The sequence below is a fragment of the Pteropus vampyrus genome, unplaced genomic scaffold (genome assembly GCF_000151845.1).
Source record: "Pteropus vampyrus isolate Shadow unplaced genomic scaffold, Pvam_2.0 Scaffold20, whole genome shotgun sequence".
Taxonomy (NCBI): Eukaryota; Metazoa; Chordata; class Mammalia; order Chiroptera; family Pteropodidae; genus Pteropus; species Pteropus vampyrus.
Window position 1 is genome coordinate 1477155 of NW_011888801.1, and position 15304 is coordinate 1492458.

The 15304-nt window shown below is 46.0% G+C and overlaps 3 protein-coding genes across 18 annotated transcripts in view; all 3 read left to right on the forward strand.

The window, feature by feature from the left end:
- SEC24C (SEC24 homolog C, COPII coat complex component) overlaps positions 1-6868 on the forward strand; it is a 50126-nt gene extending 43258 nt beyond the window's left edge. For 8 of the 11 annotated variants that reach the window (XM_023527909.1, XM_011355251.2, XM_011355256.2 and 5 more), the window contains 14 exons: positions 770-908; positions 1119-1234; positions 1412-1536; positions 1676-1867; positions 2066-2159; positions 2375-2491; positions 2842-3012; positions 3521-3865; positions 4085-4223; positions 4367-4485; positions 4582-4761; positions 4989-5180; positions 5403-5492; positions 5642-6868. In XM_023527909.1, the coding sequence (XP_023383677.1) occupies positions 770-908; positions 1119-1234; positions 1412-1536; positions 1676-1867; positions 2066-2159; positions 2375-2491; positions 2842-3012; positions 3521-3865; positions 4085-4223; positions 4367-4485; positions 4582-4761; positions 4989-5180; positions 5403-5492; positions 5642-5782 (2160 nt within the window). In that variant the 3' untranslated portion in view covers positions 5783-6868. The remainder of the gene's footprint in view (positions 1-769; positions 909-1118; positions 1235-1411; positions 1537-1675; positions 1868-2065; positions 2160-2374; positions 2492-2841; positions 3013-3520; positions 3866-4084; positions 4224-4366; positions 4486-4581; positions 4762-4988; positions 5181-5402; positions 5493-5641) is intronic. The other 3 variants (XM_011355258.2, XM_011355260.2, XM_011355259.2) reach the window with 1 other exon arrangement.
- A 49-nt stretch (positions 6869-6917) lies between these two features.
- FUT11 (fucosyltransferase 11) lies at positions 6918-14075 on the forward strand. 6 transcript variants are annotated; one of them, XR_895627.2, is made up of 5 exons: positions 6918-7768; positions 7887-8512; positions 10031-10553; positions 11339-11400; positions 14013-14075. XR_895627.2 is itself a non-coding variant. In XM_023527914.1 (3 exons), exons 1-3 carry the CDS (start codon positions 7061-7063, stop codon positions 9922-9924), a joined length of 1350 nt encoding a protein of 449 aa, XP_023383682.1. In that variant the 5' UTR covers positions 6918-7060; the 3' UTR covers positions 9925-12593. The 6 variants fall into 6 exon arrangements, 4 of the variants coding, with proteins under 4 accessions (XP_023383682.1, XP_011353551.1, XP_011353549.1 ...); XR_895626.2 differs by lacking the exon at positions 14013-14075 and having other exon boundaries at positions 11339-11466; XM_023527914.1 differs by lacking the exon at positions 14013-14075 and having other exon boundaries at positions 9909-12593.
- CHCHD1 (coiled-coil-helix-coiled-coil-helix domain containing 1) lies at positions 13718-14985 on the forward strand. Its single transcript, XM_011355246.2, has 3 exons — positions 13718-13886; positions 14013-14131; positions 14702-14985. The coding sequence occupies exons 1-3, from the start codon at positions 13763-13765 to the stop codon at positions 14804-14806; spliced, it is 348 nt and encodes a 115-aa protein (XP_011353548.1). The 5' UTR covers positions 13718-13762; the 3' UTR covers positions 14807-14985.
- Positions 14986-15304: the final 319 nt, after the last annotated feature.

Here is a 15304-nt window from a genome sequence, read left to right on the forward strand (position 1 = left end):
GACAGCATATATATATCATATATATATGATAGATTAGCATCCAGTAGTCCTCTTTCCTGGCTTGGGCCCTAATCTGAAATCAGCATAAAAAGATAGCTTGGCAGCTGCTAGGATACCCTCATGTTCATGCCTAGCTTATCAAACTTCGGGTGGATTTTTCTATAACTGGAACCTCCAGGCTCACTTTACATCCAGCTTCTCTGTCTTGCTCTGTTTTTCTCTTTCTCTTCCTGGGTCTCAGTGGGGATGCTTGGATACTTGGCTACTGGTCTCATCTGTAGTGTGACATCTGCCTGGGGCATCAGTAGGTGTCACAGAAACCCAGGGATGGGGAGGACAAGTGTCATAGATATTTGGTTGGGGAAGGAAGCAGGAGTCAAGATCCCTAGGGCAAGAGTGAAGGAGATTGAAGATAGGACCAGAAATGAGAATCCTAGGTAATTTTGGGCTTTTTCTTCTTATGTCCATGGCAGCTCTGCCTTGGTAGGGCCAGTTTCAGACTATTTTCTTTCCAGAAGAAGTGAAATTCTGGAGATGGAGAGTAAGGAAAGGGAACTATGGAATTTAGACTTTTAGGGACATTCCTGTGACCAATATCCTCATCATCTGTCTTCATTCCCCTTCACTGGATTCCCCTTCACTGGATTCCCTTCCCAGGCAAAATATCTGAGCCACAGCTTCTCCCTCCAGGTTGTTCCTCCTCATCTATTGCTACATCTTAACCCACTGTATCTTCCTTCTGTCTGAGCCCCTCCCCTTTGCTCCTTAGGCTTCACCGTATGTTGTCGACCATGGGGAATCTGGTCCTTTGCGCTGCAATCGCTGCAAAGCATACATGTGCCCTTACATGCAGTTCGTTGAGGGAGGGAGGCGCTTCCAGTGCTGCTTTTGCAGCTGTATCAATGATGGTATGTTCACAGTGGCTGGTACTGGGGGGAAGATCTGGACTGCCTCTTCAGTATTCTCTTTCTAGTTAGATAGACGAGGGTCCATTATCTAGGAACTGGGAAGTAGGGCACATATGGGGATATGGGGCAGTGAAGTGAGTTCAGCCAGGGCCAGACTTAACTAAGATTGAGAGTGGACCTTTGAGTAACACTCTGCCATACTCCCCACAGTTCCCCCCCAGTATTTTCAACATCTGGATCATACCGGCAAACGTGTGGATGCTTATGACCGTCCTGAGCTATCTCTGGGCTCTTATGAATTCTTGGCCACTGTAGATTACTGCAAGGTGAGGGAAGGTAGCATGGGGAGGAGCGGTGGGTGGAGGACAATGAGACAGCTAAGAATTGCTGTGATCATTTCCCTCACCCCTTCATTATCCTGTTTGATGTTGGCTTTTCTTTAGTCAACTAGCTTGCTTACCAACACCGCACCCTCCCCCTCCCCACATTTCCTTCCTTTGCAGAACAATAAGTTCCCCAGCCCTCCTGCCTTCATCTTCATGATTGACGTTTCCTACAATGCCATCAGGAGTGGTCTTGTCGGGCTCCTCTGTGAGGAACTCAAGTCACTGTTAGACTTTCTGCCTAGGTAAGAGGAGCTGAGGTACTTCTTTTGCTTGCTGGGGATGGTGCTAGTATCTGGGTTGATTCCTCAGATGGAGCCTGATGTCATGGAGCTGGGCGGTGGAGAAGGTGGCAGGTTTGGGTAACAATGTCACATTCTACAGGGAAGGCGGAGCAGAAGAGTCAGCAATCCGCGTTGGCTTTGTCACCTATAATAAGGTGCTCCACTTCTACAATGTGAAGAGCTCATTGGCCCAGCCACAGATGATGGTTGTATCTGATGTGGCTGACATGTTTGTGCCACTGCTGGATGGCTTCTTGGTCAATGTTAATGAGTCTCGGGCAGTCATCACCAGGTAAGAGCCAGATTTGGGGGTAAAGTGGGGTGGGCACAACCACACAAAGCCAGAGTGTTGAGCAGAGGGCTCAGCAGTTGGACAGGGGCTGTGCCTCAGGAGTTTTCAGAGTCTGGGGGCCAGATGACTCTTCATGGAATTGAGGACTCTGGAATCTGGATAGCAATTTTGATTGCTTCCCATCACCTATCTCTTCAGCTTACTGGATCAGATTCCAGAAATGTTTGCAGACACAAGAGAGACAGAGACAGTATTTGCCCCAGTTATCCAGGCTGGGATGGAGGCACTGAAGGTAAGGCTAGAGTCCCCAGCAACGTCCTCTGCCTCACTTTCCTCTGACCATCTTATCCCCTGGGATACAGCTCCTGTTTCTTCAGTGATTGATGACTCACTGGTGAGTCAGCCTGTCTGACATATTTGACACTGAATAAATGACAAGTTGCAGGGAGATGAATGAATAATGGATGAACAAAGGAAAGAATAAACAAGTAGTCCTCTCTTTCCTAGGCTGCTGAATGTGCAGGGAAGCTGTTTCTGTTCCATACCTCCCTGCCTATTGCAGAGGCCCCAGGGAAACTGAAGAACAGAGATGACAGGAAGTTGATTAACACAGACAAGGAGAAGGTATGGGATTGAGAGATAGAAGGAGGACTTTCCATTAGAGGGGAAGGTGGTGACTTTTCACAATGCAATACAGTACTCCTAATTTTCTTGAGGGGGACTGGGACTAGATACTCTACCTTTCACATGTCACATCTGTGATTGCCAACCCTCTCTGCCACTCCTTACCTCTCTATCCCATCTCATCCCAAAGCCTTTGGTAGATTTTTATTTATAGAGAATGTTCTATTATTACAAACTCTTATGAGGTAGATCTGAAATCTTACATGTCTTTGAATATTCAATATTACATATACAGTTCTCAAGTAGGGTGGAGCTGAGATATTTGAATATTTTCTTCTTTTCCTCCCTAGACTCTGTTCCAGCCTCAGACAGGTACCTATCAGAGCCTGGCCAAAGAGTGTGTGGCCCAAGGTTGCTGTGTAGACCTCTTCCTCTTCCCTAACCAGTATGTGGATGTGGCCACGCTTTCAGTTGTACCCCAGCTCACTGGTGGCTCTGTCTACAAATATACTTGTTTTCAGGTATGGTATGGGACACTGGGGGGCAGGTGGAAGCAGGACTGGGAAAGTATGCTTACATGTGAAGTGGTTCTTTAGCTGCTGACGTATTAATAGGAATAGTGTTAGAGAAAAAGACCACATAGTATAAGGAAGAGAGCCATGAATGTAGTGGTTAGGAGCATGTGGCTTAGAATCAACCTGGGTTGATATTTTGACCCTACCACTTACTAGCTATATGACCCTGGGAAAATTACTTATTGTCTCTTTGTTTCTTCATCTGTAAAATGGGATTTTAATACTTATTAAAGTATTTGTCATCAGGATTAAGTAATTACATGTAAAGTATTTGGTGTGGTACCTAGCACGTAATAAGTGCTTAAAATCTATCATTACCATCATCATCATTATCATCATCTTCACTGTTATTATTACAGTTCAGCAGCTTGTAGAGTGGAGGGGGGTGCAATGGGATCTTATCTGCAGGATGATATGTAGTCAGTGATGTGACTCTGGGCTGGGGGTGCTGCAGGTAGAGAATGACCAGGAACGGTTCCTGAGTGACCTGCGTCGGGATGTACAGAAGGTTGTTGGCTTTGATGCTGTGATGCGGGTCCGGACGAGTACCGGTCAGTCCTGGTTGGAGAAAAGCAGGTGGGGGGCTAAATCTGGGAGGGAGGCAAGTGACACTTGTTATACCTTTAGCTCTGACCCTGTCCATGTGGCCTCAGGTATCCGTGCTGTAGATTTCTTTGGGGCTTTCTACATGAGCAACACAACAGATGTGGAGCTGGCTGGGCTGGATGGGGACAAGACGGTGACTGTGGAATTCAAGCATGACGATCGGCTCAGTGAAGAGAGTGGAGCCCTCCTGCAGGTGGCAGGCGGGAGGCAGGGGCTGGAGAGGAAGCATCATTTCACTGGATATAAATAGGCTGTAGGGAAGAGGATGAGGGGTGGGTAGAGAGGACTAGAAAAGGCTGGGGAAGGGACGGCTTATGTCTTTTATCTAGTTTAATAATATAGCAAAGGGGCAGTTTTTCAGAGGGCTTTGGTAAGGGAGGGGTGTGAGTTCCCCCTTTCTCCCTTCCCCTAGTGTGCCCTGCTCTATACGAGCTGTGCAGGACAGCGACGGCTCCGCATCCACAACCTGGCCCTGAACTGTTGCACCCAACTGGCTGATCTGTACCGAAACTGTGAGACTGACACGCTCATCAACTACATGGCCAAGTTTGGTGAGGGTAGAGGCTGGGCCGGGTGAGGCTGGGGCTGGGAAAGGTGACAATCAACAATTCAGCATTCCTGGGTAAGTGTGGTTGGAAGGCACATGTGATGGGGTGGCTGACCAGTGACTGTGCTCTCTCTCTTTTCCATCCAGCATACCGGGGGGTCCTGAACAGCCCTGTGAAGACGGTTCGTGACACTCTTATCACTCAGTGTGCCCAGATCCTGGCCTGTTACAGAAAGAACTGTGCTAGCCCCTCCTCTGCAGGACAGGTGAGGCAAGCATGTTGGTGGAGTTGTTGGGATGAATTTTTGCCTTTAGAAGGGTTTTCTCATGATCATTGACTTTATCTTGGTAACACTCCTCAGTTGATCCTTCCTGAATGCATGAAGCTACTCCCAGTTTACCTGAACTGTGTATTGAAGAGTGATGTCCTGCAGCCCGGAGCTGAAGTTACTACAGATGACCGTGCCTACATCCGACAGCTGGTTACTTCCATGGACGTGGCTGAGACCAATGTCTTCTTCTATCCTCGGCTCCTACCACTGGTGTGACTGAGGGCTGGAGTATGAGACATTGCATGAGAAAGGGACATCATAGAAGGAGGAAGGGAAAGATTAATATTATCTGTGTCTGACACTAATGAATTTGTTTTTATGTGCATTATCGATGTAATTTTCACAGAAGAGTTACTTAGCTTTCTGAATTTGTATGTGGGGTGGGCAAACATGTCTTACGGTCCTTAGTAACATTTTCTTCCCTTCCTTCTGTTTAGACAAAGTCTCCCATTGAGAGTACCACTGAACCACTAGCAGTTCGAGCATCTGAAGAGCGTCTGAGCAACGGGGATATATATTTACTGGAGAATGGGCTCAATCTCTTCCTCTGGGTGGGAGCAAGTGTCCAACAGGGTGTTGTCCAGAGCCTCTTCAGCGTCTCCTCCTTCAGTCAGATCACCAGTGGCTTGGTGAGGGCAAAGCATCAAGGAGAATATGGGTGTGGGAACATACTTTGTGATATGGCAGGAACCAATAAAGTCAGTGTGCTAGTCTCCTTAAATAGCAGGGAACACTTGGGGGGGCAGGGAGGATGCTGTTTTTCCTCCCAGGCTTCTTTGTTTCATTTAATACTCTATCTTAATTGGACTCAGAGTACCTTACCATAAGGATAAATTAATTTTGTGTTCCAGAGTATTCTTCCAGTTCTGGATAATCCGCTGTCCAAGAAGGTGCAAGGCCTCATTGATAGCTTAAGGGCACAGAGATCACGGTACATGAAGGTAACACTGATATGAACCTTGGATTTCTTACCTTATAAAGTCCTCACCTGAAAGGGGGGCAGGATGTGAATAAGTGACTGGATAGTAGGATTTCTGGGCGTGATTAATTCCCATTGGCTCTGCCTCATGACCTTGTGTTCTGGCCATAGCTTATCGTGGTGAAACAGGAAGACAAACTGGAGATGCTGTTCAAGCACTTCCTGGTGGAAGACAAGAGCCTGAGCGGCGGAGCATCCTATGTGGACTTTCTCTGTCATATGCACAAGGAGATTCGGCAGCTACTGAGCTAGAATGAGTGGGTAAATGGCATAGGGTCCTAGACTAGCTTCCAGAAAGTACTCCAGGGTGGCAGAAAAACCAGGACAGTTCCATATCTTATAAGTCATGTAAGCTGACCTCAGTCTCTTTGGGGGGAGGGGGAGGTAAAGGAGACACCTTCTTTCTGGGCTCAAGTATCCTACCACTGTCATGTCCTGCTGATGGAAGGTGCCCCTATCCCCTCACTTTATCCTCCTTTTCCTGCTAATCCTGTCGTAATGAATGTAGTTTCTCAGTTCACTGTATATGATTCGGTATTGGGGGATTTGGGGGCACCCAGACCCTGGCAATATTATGTGTCCCTTTGGACCAACCTCCAAGAAGAGAGGGGCAGGCAGGAATGAATGGGATCCCAGGGTTACTATGGGGGGAGGGGCTAATTCAGCTCAGTGACATCGACAACTTCCTATATTAGGGATAAAACATATAGGTGCACAAGAGCTGGGATATATACCATAGGAGATGGAGAGAAAAGTGGTCGGTCCTTCTTGGGCTTGGAAGTCAGTAGCCAAGTCAGAGTTACAGAGGTTGGTTGATTAGCTTTCTCTTTCTGCTTCCACTGCTTTCTCTCTTCTGCAATGAATGGTGGATAGAGGCACATTGTCAGAGATGAATGAACCTCGGAAATGAGTTGCAAAGTAGATTAAGATCTGGGATAGGTACCTTTCCAGCTGGAGAGGCCTCGACACTGAATGGTTCTGTAGGGAGCCTGGTCATCAACTTGCAATACCTCACAGAGCCAGCCCACATCCCACTCTGAGCCCCCACTGGAAACACTAATTCTCCAAACTGGGGATTGTTGCGGAGAGAGGCAGAGACAGCCCGAGGTCTATTCTATCCTGCCGGGACACCACTCGAGCTTTGGTATTGACCGAGTGGCTGACAATTACCTTCCAACCCGAACTGGCTGGAGCAGGACAAGGGCTAGGGTTGATGGTGGCCAGGCTTGCCTGCTCCCAGCCTGGGACTCCCCTGCTCTGGACCTCTCATTTCTCTTCATTGGTTTATTTTTCAATGCATCTTTAATTTGTAAAGAAATAAAATAAATTAAGATGTAACCAGTAGACTCATTTTTACCCTTGACGTGTCACTTTTCCTCTGGTCCTTCCTGCCAGGAGTAAGCTGGGAAGAGGCCAGTTGAGCGGAGCTGCGCATGCGCCATATGCCCCTGTGGCGTAAGTCCTCGTTCCGCTACAACTCACCCCAGGGCGGGTCTGGTCCTGTGTGAAGGGGGCTGGCTGCCAGTGGACATGGCGGCCGGCTGTACCGCGGCTCTGCTTATCGCCCTGGGAGTGCTTAGTGTCTGTGCAGGTAGCGGCTCTGGGCCCGTGGCAGAGGGAGCGACCGGTGAGGAAGCGGAGTGGGCGGAGCCGTGGGATGGTGCGGTTTTCCGGCCGCCCTCAGCTCTGGGCGCAGTGGGGGTGGCGCGCAGTCCGCGGACTCAACTGCCAAGGAAGGAGGAAGCGGTGGACCTGCCGGTACTGTTGTGGTGGAGCCCAGGGCTGTTTCCCCACTTCCCCGGGGACTCGGAACGCATCGAGTGCGCGCGCGGCGCGTGCGTGGCGTCCCAAGACCGACGGGTACTGGGGGACTCGCGCACGCGCGCGCTGCTTTTCTATGGCACCGATTTTCGTGCGTCTGAGGCGCCCCTGCCGCGTCTGGCGCACCAGAGTTGGGCGCTTCTGCACGAGGAGTCGCCCCTCAACAACTTCTTGCTGAGCCACGGTCCAGGCATCCGCCTTTTCAATCTTACTGCCACCTTCAGCCGTCACTCGGACTACCCGCTGCCGCTACAGTGGCTGCCAGGGACTGCCTACCTACGCCAGTCGGCGCCTCCGCTCCAGGAGCGCGCGGAGTGGCGCCGCCGCGGCTATGCGCCGCTGCTCTATCTGCAATCCCACTGCGACGTGCCGTCGGACCGGGACCGCTACGTGCGCGAACTCATGCGCTACATCCCGGTGGGTGCGGGCGTGGCGGGGCTGGGAGGGCAGGGGGTGCGCCGAGCTGAGGCCCGGACCCCTGGGGTCCAGGCCGACTTGCTCTATCCTCTTGACAACTCTTTTCTACTCGGCTCAGGTGGACTCCTACGGGAAATGCCTGCAAAACCGGGAGCTGCCCACTCTGCGGTTACAGGACACAGCCACAGCCACCACCGAAGATCCAGAGCTCTTCACCTTCTTGTCCCGCTATAAGTTCCATTTGGCCCTCGAAAACGCCATCTGCAACGACTACATGACAGAAAAACTGTGGCGCCCCATGCATCTAGGTGCTGTGCCTGTGTACCGCGGCTCTCCCTCTGTGAGGGACTGGATGCCCAATAATCATTCCATCATCCTTATTGATGACTTCGAGTCACCTCAGAAGCTGGCAGAGTTTATTGACTTTCTGGACAAGAATGATGAGGAATATATGAAATACCTGGCATACAAGCAACCTGGGGGCATCACCAACCAGTTCCTTCTGGATAGTCTGAAGCATCGGGAGTGGGGAGTGAATGATCCTTTGCTGCCTAACTACCTCAATGGTTTTGAGTGTTTTGTCTGTGACCATGAACTGGCTCGGCTGGCTGCTAAGAAAGCCCACGTAGCTTCTCCTGGGGTCATTCCTGTCCCTGAGCCTCACATAGCCCAGCCCTCACACATGGACTGCCCAGTGCCAAAACCTGGCTTGGGCAGTGTGGAAGAGATACCTGAGAATGACAGGTAAGGCTAGCTGGGTTCCCCTGTAGCCATCAAATCAAATGATTTACTTACTTGCTTTCTTTGGGCAATGAATTAGCACTAGGTGCTGAAGGGATGTTGTATAAAGGAAATTATGATACAGGCTCACTCTGCCTTTAAGGTGTTGAGTCTAGTTGGGGAGATAAGACAAACAGGAAAAGCTCAGTAAAGATGTGAAATAAAATTGAAGGCAACAACGTGAAAATCAGTTTATGTGGCCATTTTGCAATAGTAATTCAAAAAATCAACCAGAGCAGAGGGCCTGTTCAGAGAAGTGATGAGGGAGAGACAACATTGGGCAGATAAAGTGGGCCCAGGCTATATACAGCCTGAATACCAGGCTCAGGAGTTGGACTGTCTTGAAAATCAACTTAGCTATTTATTGAGCACCTTTAACATGGTGGGGGTGGGGGTGAGGAATACAAAGATGAGGTTTTTTGTTTGTTTTTAAAAAGATGAGTGTTCTGAGGGAGGATTGTCTGCAGTACTCAGGTTTTACACCTGTTAACCTGGCATTATTAATAGTACCACCTTTCACTCTTAAAAGTACCTTGATTTGGAAGGTAAATTTTATGTTCACCCTAGAGAGAATAAAGGGAATGCTTTCAAAAGATGATAATTAACAGTGGTGGACAGTGTAGATTAGAAGGGAAATGAAGAGGCTACTGCAATAGATGGCAGAATATGGTAGCACTGAGGAATATAGCATGGGAGGTGGAGTGGGAAATTGTTGAAGCCACTTGAAGCAAACCACACCTTTTAGGAGAGGAAATAAAAGATGATTAAGCTTGAGAAAGAGGCTCCTAGAATAGCCTGCAGAGACCGAGTTGGACAGTGGATGGCAGCAGAGGGCTATTTATATATGCTGCTGGCACAGTTTGGTCCTGGGAATGGAGTCCTCCATCCAGTTAATTTGTATTTGTTTATGCTGCAAATAATGATTTACTAGAGGAAAAGTGTAAAACAATGTAAACGTTTTGAAAAATTTAGGTTATGTCTTAATCTAGACACTGGATGCCGCTGCACCTTCATTTCGATTATTGAAAAAAAGGTGCAATTTAAGAGGTAACCATCTAAATATGCTCCTTGCTCTCCCTTGGGAGTTGGACTGTCTTGAAAATCAACTTAGCTATTTATTGAGCACCTTTAACATGGTGGGGGTGGGGGCGAGGAATACAAAGATGAGGTTTGTAGAGTGAACTGCTTCCCTAATCTGGCCCCTGCCTTGCCTGCCTCTGAACTGTCTCCACATTTAGGAACAAGGAGCAGGCAAGTCAGGAAGTTTATCTCATTGGTTGGGCTGTGTAATATTTTTGTGGCTTACTGCCTGTCACATGGACTAGTACTGGATTTACTTTATATTTCCTTTTCTTTGAAGCAGAGCTCTGTACTAGCTAGAGACCACTGGATCTGCTTAAGAGTTCTTTGGCGCTATTCAGAGAAAAGCAGGACTCAGCTGTGCTGAAGTTCCATAACTCAACCCCCATTTTGATATTTCAGCTGGAAGGAGATGTGGCTGCAAGATTATTGGCAAGGTCTGGACCAGGGAGAAGCTCTCACTGCCATGATCCACAACAATGAAACACAGCAGAGGAAATTTTGGGATTACCTTTATGAGATCTTCATGAAAAGGAACCAAAATCTCTAATTACCCTTGCAAGAGCCTTTAACTTGGTAGAGCTAAGGAGATGGGAGTCCTTATTTCTACCATGGGACAAGAGGGGCATCCACTGTGCAAACCCTTAATGAACATTGTTTTATCATGCTTTCAAGGAATTCCAGTTATATCCACTGATATTTTATCCTAATGATGTGTAGTTAAGGTCTCAGCCTGAGGTAATAGGGCCTCTCTCAGGAGATGAAGGCATCCAGTTTTTGGTTTAGTAAAAAAAAGAAGCCTGAAACACTCATTTGATTCAAGGTGCTGATCCAACAGAATTTTTCAATTACTACTTATTTCTCTAGCCATTTCATTCTCTCAATTGTGATTGGAAAAACACCTTAGTGCTTGTCTACAAATGAGGTAAGATGGGCCAAGTTTAGGGTCTTAAAACTTCTGCGCTATCCTCAAACCCTTCATTCAGTACCTTACCTAACCTCTTTTTCCCATCTCCTGCTTTATAAACTGTTATGTTGGTGGTGAAACAAAACTCCTTGTGGGTTGTATTCTGGTTCCCTGGAGTTGTATTTTTGATATCATTTACCTTGCTTTTCATGTCAGACTTTTTATTTTAAATGGCTTTTCCTTTCCTAATTTTCCACAATTTCTGATGAAGATGCAACAGCTTTGCCACTATTCCCACATTCATTCTCCCTTGCATTAAACTGACTATAAATTTGATAACTTTTCTTACTGCTGGTTTGCTTCTTGTCTAGGACATAGCTGGAATTCCTTCTCACTTCATGAACAGAAGGATTTAGTAGTTAATATATGCCATGCCATGTCAATTTAATGAATTGCCCTGCTTTCTTTTAGGTTAGAGATGGAGAGTAAAGCAGAAAATATATATAAAATGATTTTGAAATGTTAAAATAGGCCAGTGTGAATCAAAGTGAAAATATTTTATGGGTCTTTGTTTTTTTCTGTCTAATGAACTCTTCTCTCTTACTATTTTTATATGCTACAGAAGTCTAATTCCGCCACCCACCCCCCCACCCCCTGCCAAAGTCATAAAAATTATGGTGGAAAAAACAGCCCAGCAATATAGCTCTAGTAATTATTTCATATTCTGTAGCACTTTTCACTTTAAGTGGGATGACTATTCCAACTTCATTCTATTACTGATACCCTTTTTTATACCTTTATAGTACTTACGGAGACTACATTTTGATGAAGCCCACCCAAGGCCCTAAACTCAAGAGGATGAGAGGTGAGGCAAGAGATTTAAGCCACCACAAGTGTGTAGCTAAATTAAAAGCTGTTAGTCAGATTTGGGGATATAGCCAAACCCTTCTATTGCTATGGTTTGAACATAAAGCTTAATAGGCAGAGAGACTATTAGATTTTTCTGGGGCAGTGGAATAGGAAAAAATACCTTGGCCCTTAGAGTTACCCTGGTTGTAATGTCGTATTAATGAATCATCACAGAGAAGTTCCATAGCTTAATATATCTGGTGGCAAATTAGTGTATGTATGTGTATATACACACACACACACAAATCTATCACCAGATAGAAAAAATATATATGTAGATGCTTTAAAAACTAGGGTTCCACACTTAATGTGACTTCTAAGGATGTGGCCAAGGAACGCTATAATTGAAGCTGAATTTCACTGGCAGGGTGTTCTTTAATAAAAAATCCCCTTCATAACAGCATGGAAAATTTGCTTAACCTATTTGGGTTCTTGCAGAAAAGTAAAAGAGGTAAAGACAGACTTCAAAAATAACTTGGGTTAAAATCTGTTACAGAAGCGACCCACAAAAGAAGTCAAATTCAGGACTGATTGTTTAGCTTCTATTTAAATGAAAATGCTGATTTATAATGCAAAATATTAGTACTCAAGTGCAAACTAAGGTTAGGACTTAAATTTCATTATGTGCAGTAAAAAGGGTAAGTGATGGTTATATAAGGTGTAGAATCATCCTTCCTTCTGTCAGTTCACATTGGCATTCCTTTAGCACTTTTATATACAAAATGGGCCAGTTGTTTATGTGTGGCAGGAGGCTCATGCCTGCTTTGTGGTCAGTTCTTTCCACTTTTTCCTTTATTCCTATGGCCATAAAAGTATTCATAAAGAGCAAGGTAAACCAGGTGCTACATTTCCGTAAGGGAAACCAGAACCAGTAGTCCTGTGGCACCTATCAACTGAAGGCTTCAATTTCCCTCTGGAAAAAGCAAGCAATGTGAATTTTCTCTGGTTTGGGACCCAGCCTGCTCTATGTACAGCAGCAGGCTTGGGGTTGTTGCTAGTAGGTTTTGATAGGAATCGCCGTTTTTTTTTTTTTTTTTGGTGCTGCTGGAGAGGGAGTGGAGCATGGGGTTGATGCCTTTATTACTCCAAGCGTTGCTATTTTCTATTAGGTTTCATTTTGTATAATAAATGGCTTATTTTTAAACAGTTTCTTCTGCTTGGTTATATTTCTGGGTGAACATGATAAAGTTGGATACTTGTAAAAATATTTCAAACATTTGTTCATTTAACAAGTATTTGATACAACTCTAGGCACTGGGGATTCAGCAATTAACAAAATAGACAAGGCCCCTTCTCTCATGGCGCTTACATTTTAAATGGTTGTTGGTGGTAATTAACACCATAAACGATAAATGAACAAGATAATTTGGACTGTGATAGATGCTATGAAGAAAATAGGTTGTGGTGGTGGGGTGTGAGAAGTTAAGGAAGGCCTCTGATATGAACTGAGACTCAACAGTAGAAAAAACCAGAGGTAAATGGTTTTAGCACACTAAATTTACACAAGCAAATAAATATTGGTCCTCCCAAATAGTCACCTTGTGAACTACAAGATTGTTCAAGTTATGTTTCCATTACCAGAAACATTTCTTGGGGGCTTATTTGTAAATGCCTTGAAAATCCGTGGTACAGCTTTGGTCTGAGTTTTGTAAACAGTTAAATCATTTAGAACCAAGTCTGATGAAGCTAGGCATCACAACTGAAGGGCCAAGTCTATAAATAGGAATGATACTACCAGGTACCTTCACAGGACTGGCAAAAGGATTAAGTTAAGACGAGGATTAAGTGAATGCGAAAGTGCTTAAAGTTCACCCTGTAACAAAGGAGGAAACAATACTTATAGCTATTTAAATAAATGAGCCTATTTTTCTTCTCGGGTTTGGGGTGCTTCTAAAAGTATTTAAAACCAACAGTTATTGAAAGCGTATTAAAACAACAAAAATCTTTCCCAACCTAACATCTTAAAGTCTCATAATTTTGATTCGCTCTCATTCTCTCTGGCCTTGTTTGTGCCAATCAAGCAGGCTAGTACAAAAAATGGGTGTTCATTTATCGGGCCCCTTTCCTCGGTGTTCCCGGCCCAGTACTGCCCCAAGACTTCAGGTCCCGAAGCCCACAAAGGAGAATCGGCGTACAAGCCCCAAAGATTCTCTTAACCTGCACACTGGTCTGGATCGGCCGGTGTCCGAGTCCAGTAACCCAGGCGCAAGAAAACAGACCAAGCTTTCCGCTGGCCGCGCACCCAGCCTCGTCGAGCTTGTAGGGGTCACGCAGGGTCACGCACGGCGCCGCAAAGCCTGCCGGGATCCCGGCGCGCAATGGCTACTCCCAGCCTGCGGGGTCGACTAGCACGGCTTGGAAACCCGCGGAAACCTATATTGAAACCCAACAAGCCGCTCATCCTAGCTAACCGTGTTGGAGAAAGGCGCCGGGAGAGGGGTGGTGAGCAGTCGAATCCGAGGAGGCTCCAGAGTGGAAGCTGGAGGGAAGCAGAGGGGCGGCTGGGTGGAAGGGCTGGAAGGTAAGAGTCTCCTAGTGACTGAGGGTCTACACATTCTTCTTCTCCAGAGGCGACCTGTATTACGGAGATGTCGGTGATGATGGCTTGTTGGAAGCAGAATGAATTCCGTGACGAAACGTGCAGAAAAGAAATCCAGGACTTCTTCGATTGTGCCTCGAAGGCTGAGGTGACAGAAGGCTTCTGGGGTGCCCTTTGGGAGGAGAGTGGGGTGCCGCGATAAAAGTAATGATTCTCCCCGCCTCTTGCTAGGTGATAAGGAAGTCCCTCTCATTCTAAAAGGGCGAGGAAAGTTTTAGGAGCTATTTCACTCAAGCCAAAGTGGGAAAGATTATGATTTGAAGGCTTTGTGATTTTGAGCCTTAGCTTTGCCAGATGTAAAACGAGGTTAATTATTAATGCCCACCTTACAGAATTTTGTCTCAAATGAAGGAATGAATGGGAAACCACTGTATAAAATTTAAATTGCTGCTCAAATAGACATTATTTTCTAATATAGAACTAAAAGACAGATTGTTTGGTATCTAGCCTAGGCTTAGTTGCTAGCTGGCATGGTGGCTTCACGACCTACACTCATTTACAGGTCCCCCCTCCCTTTTGTTGAAAGTGGACTGAGAAGATGACAGATCTCTCTAGGCTGGTTAATATCTTAGTGCACTTTGGGGCATAGTGAGAACTATTGGCCTACTTCAAGACAAACTTTAGAGTTGTCATTTTTGTTTTTGTTCTGTGTTTTCAGGCAGCCCGAAAGATGAGATCAATCCAGGGAGAGTCCGGGAATTTACCCCCCAAGAAATTGAATATGTTGTTACAGAGGTTTCCTAACAAACCTCACGTCAGCTGAAAATGGAGAAACATTTTCAGTGACTGTAGCTTCTGAGAACTATGCAGAAGTGTTTTAGAGAAGTTTGCACTGCTGTGCTCTATTTGAAGGGTAAAAGGCAAAACATTTTTTTCATTCTTTGGCGTTATTGTCTGGGTGGCAGTAATGCTTTATCTTGAAATAAAATCCTCTGAAGAGAACTTGGCCTTTTGTTGTGGATTAGGTACCCCCTCCATACTTGAACCCTGTAACCTCCTCCAGACTCTGGAAGTTCTTTGCTCCCTGAGCAGGATAAAAACCTTCGACTTATCCTGCATTTGACGTCCTTTACATCATTTAGTGCCCTTGCCTTTGGATGCGCCAAGGATATTGAAGCCTGCCTATAAACAGAGGTTCCCCTCCCCCATCATCTGTAAGTATTTAGTGACTACCTACTTTGTGCATAGCCCCTGCAAGTTACTCCCAGAGTAATCAGAACTTCACAAACTAGTGATTCAGAGGTATTGCAGATGTATTTTA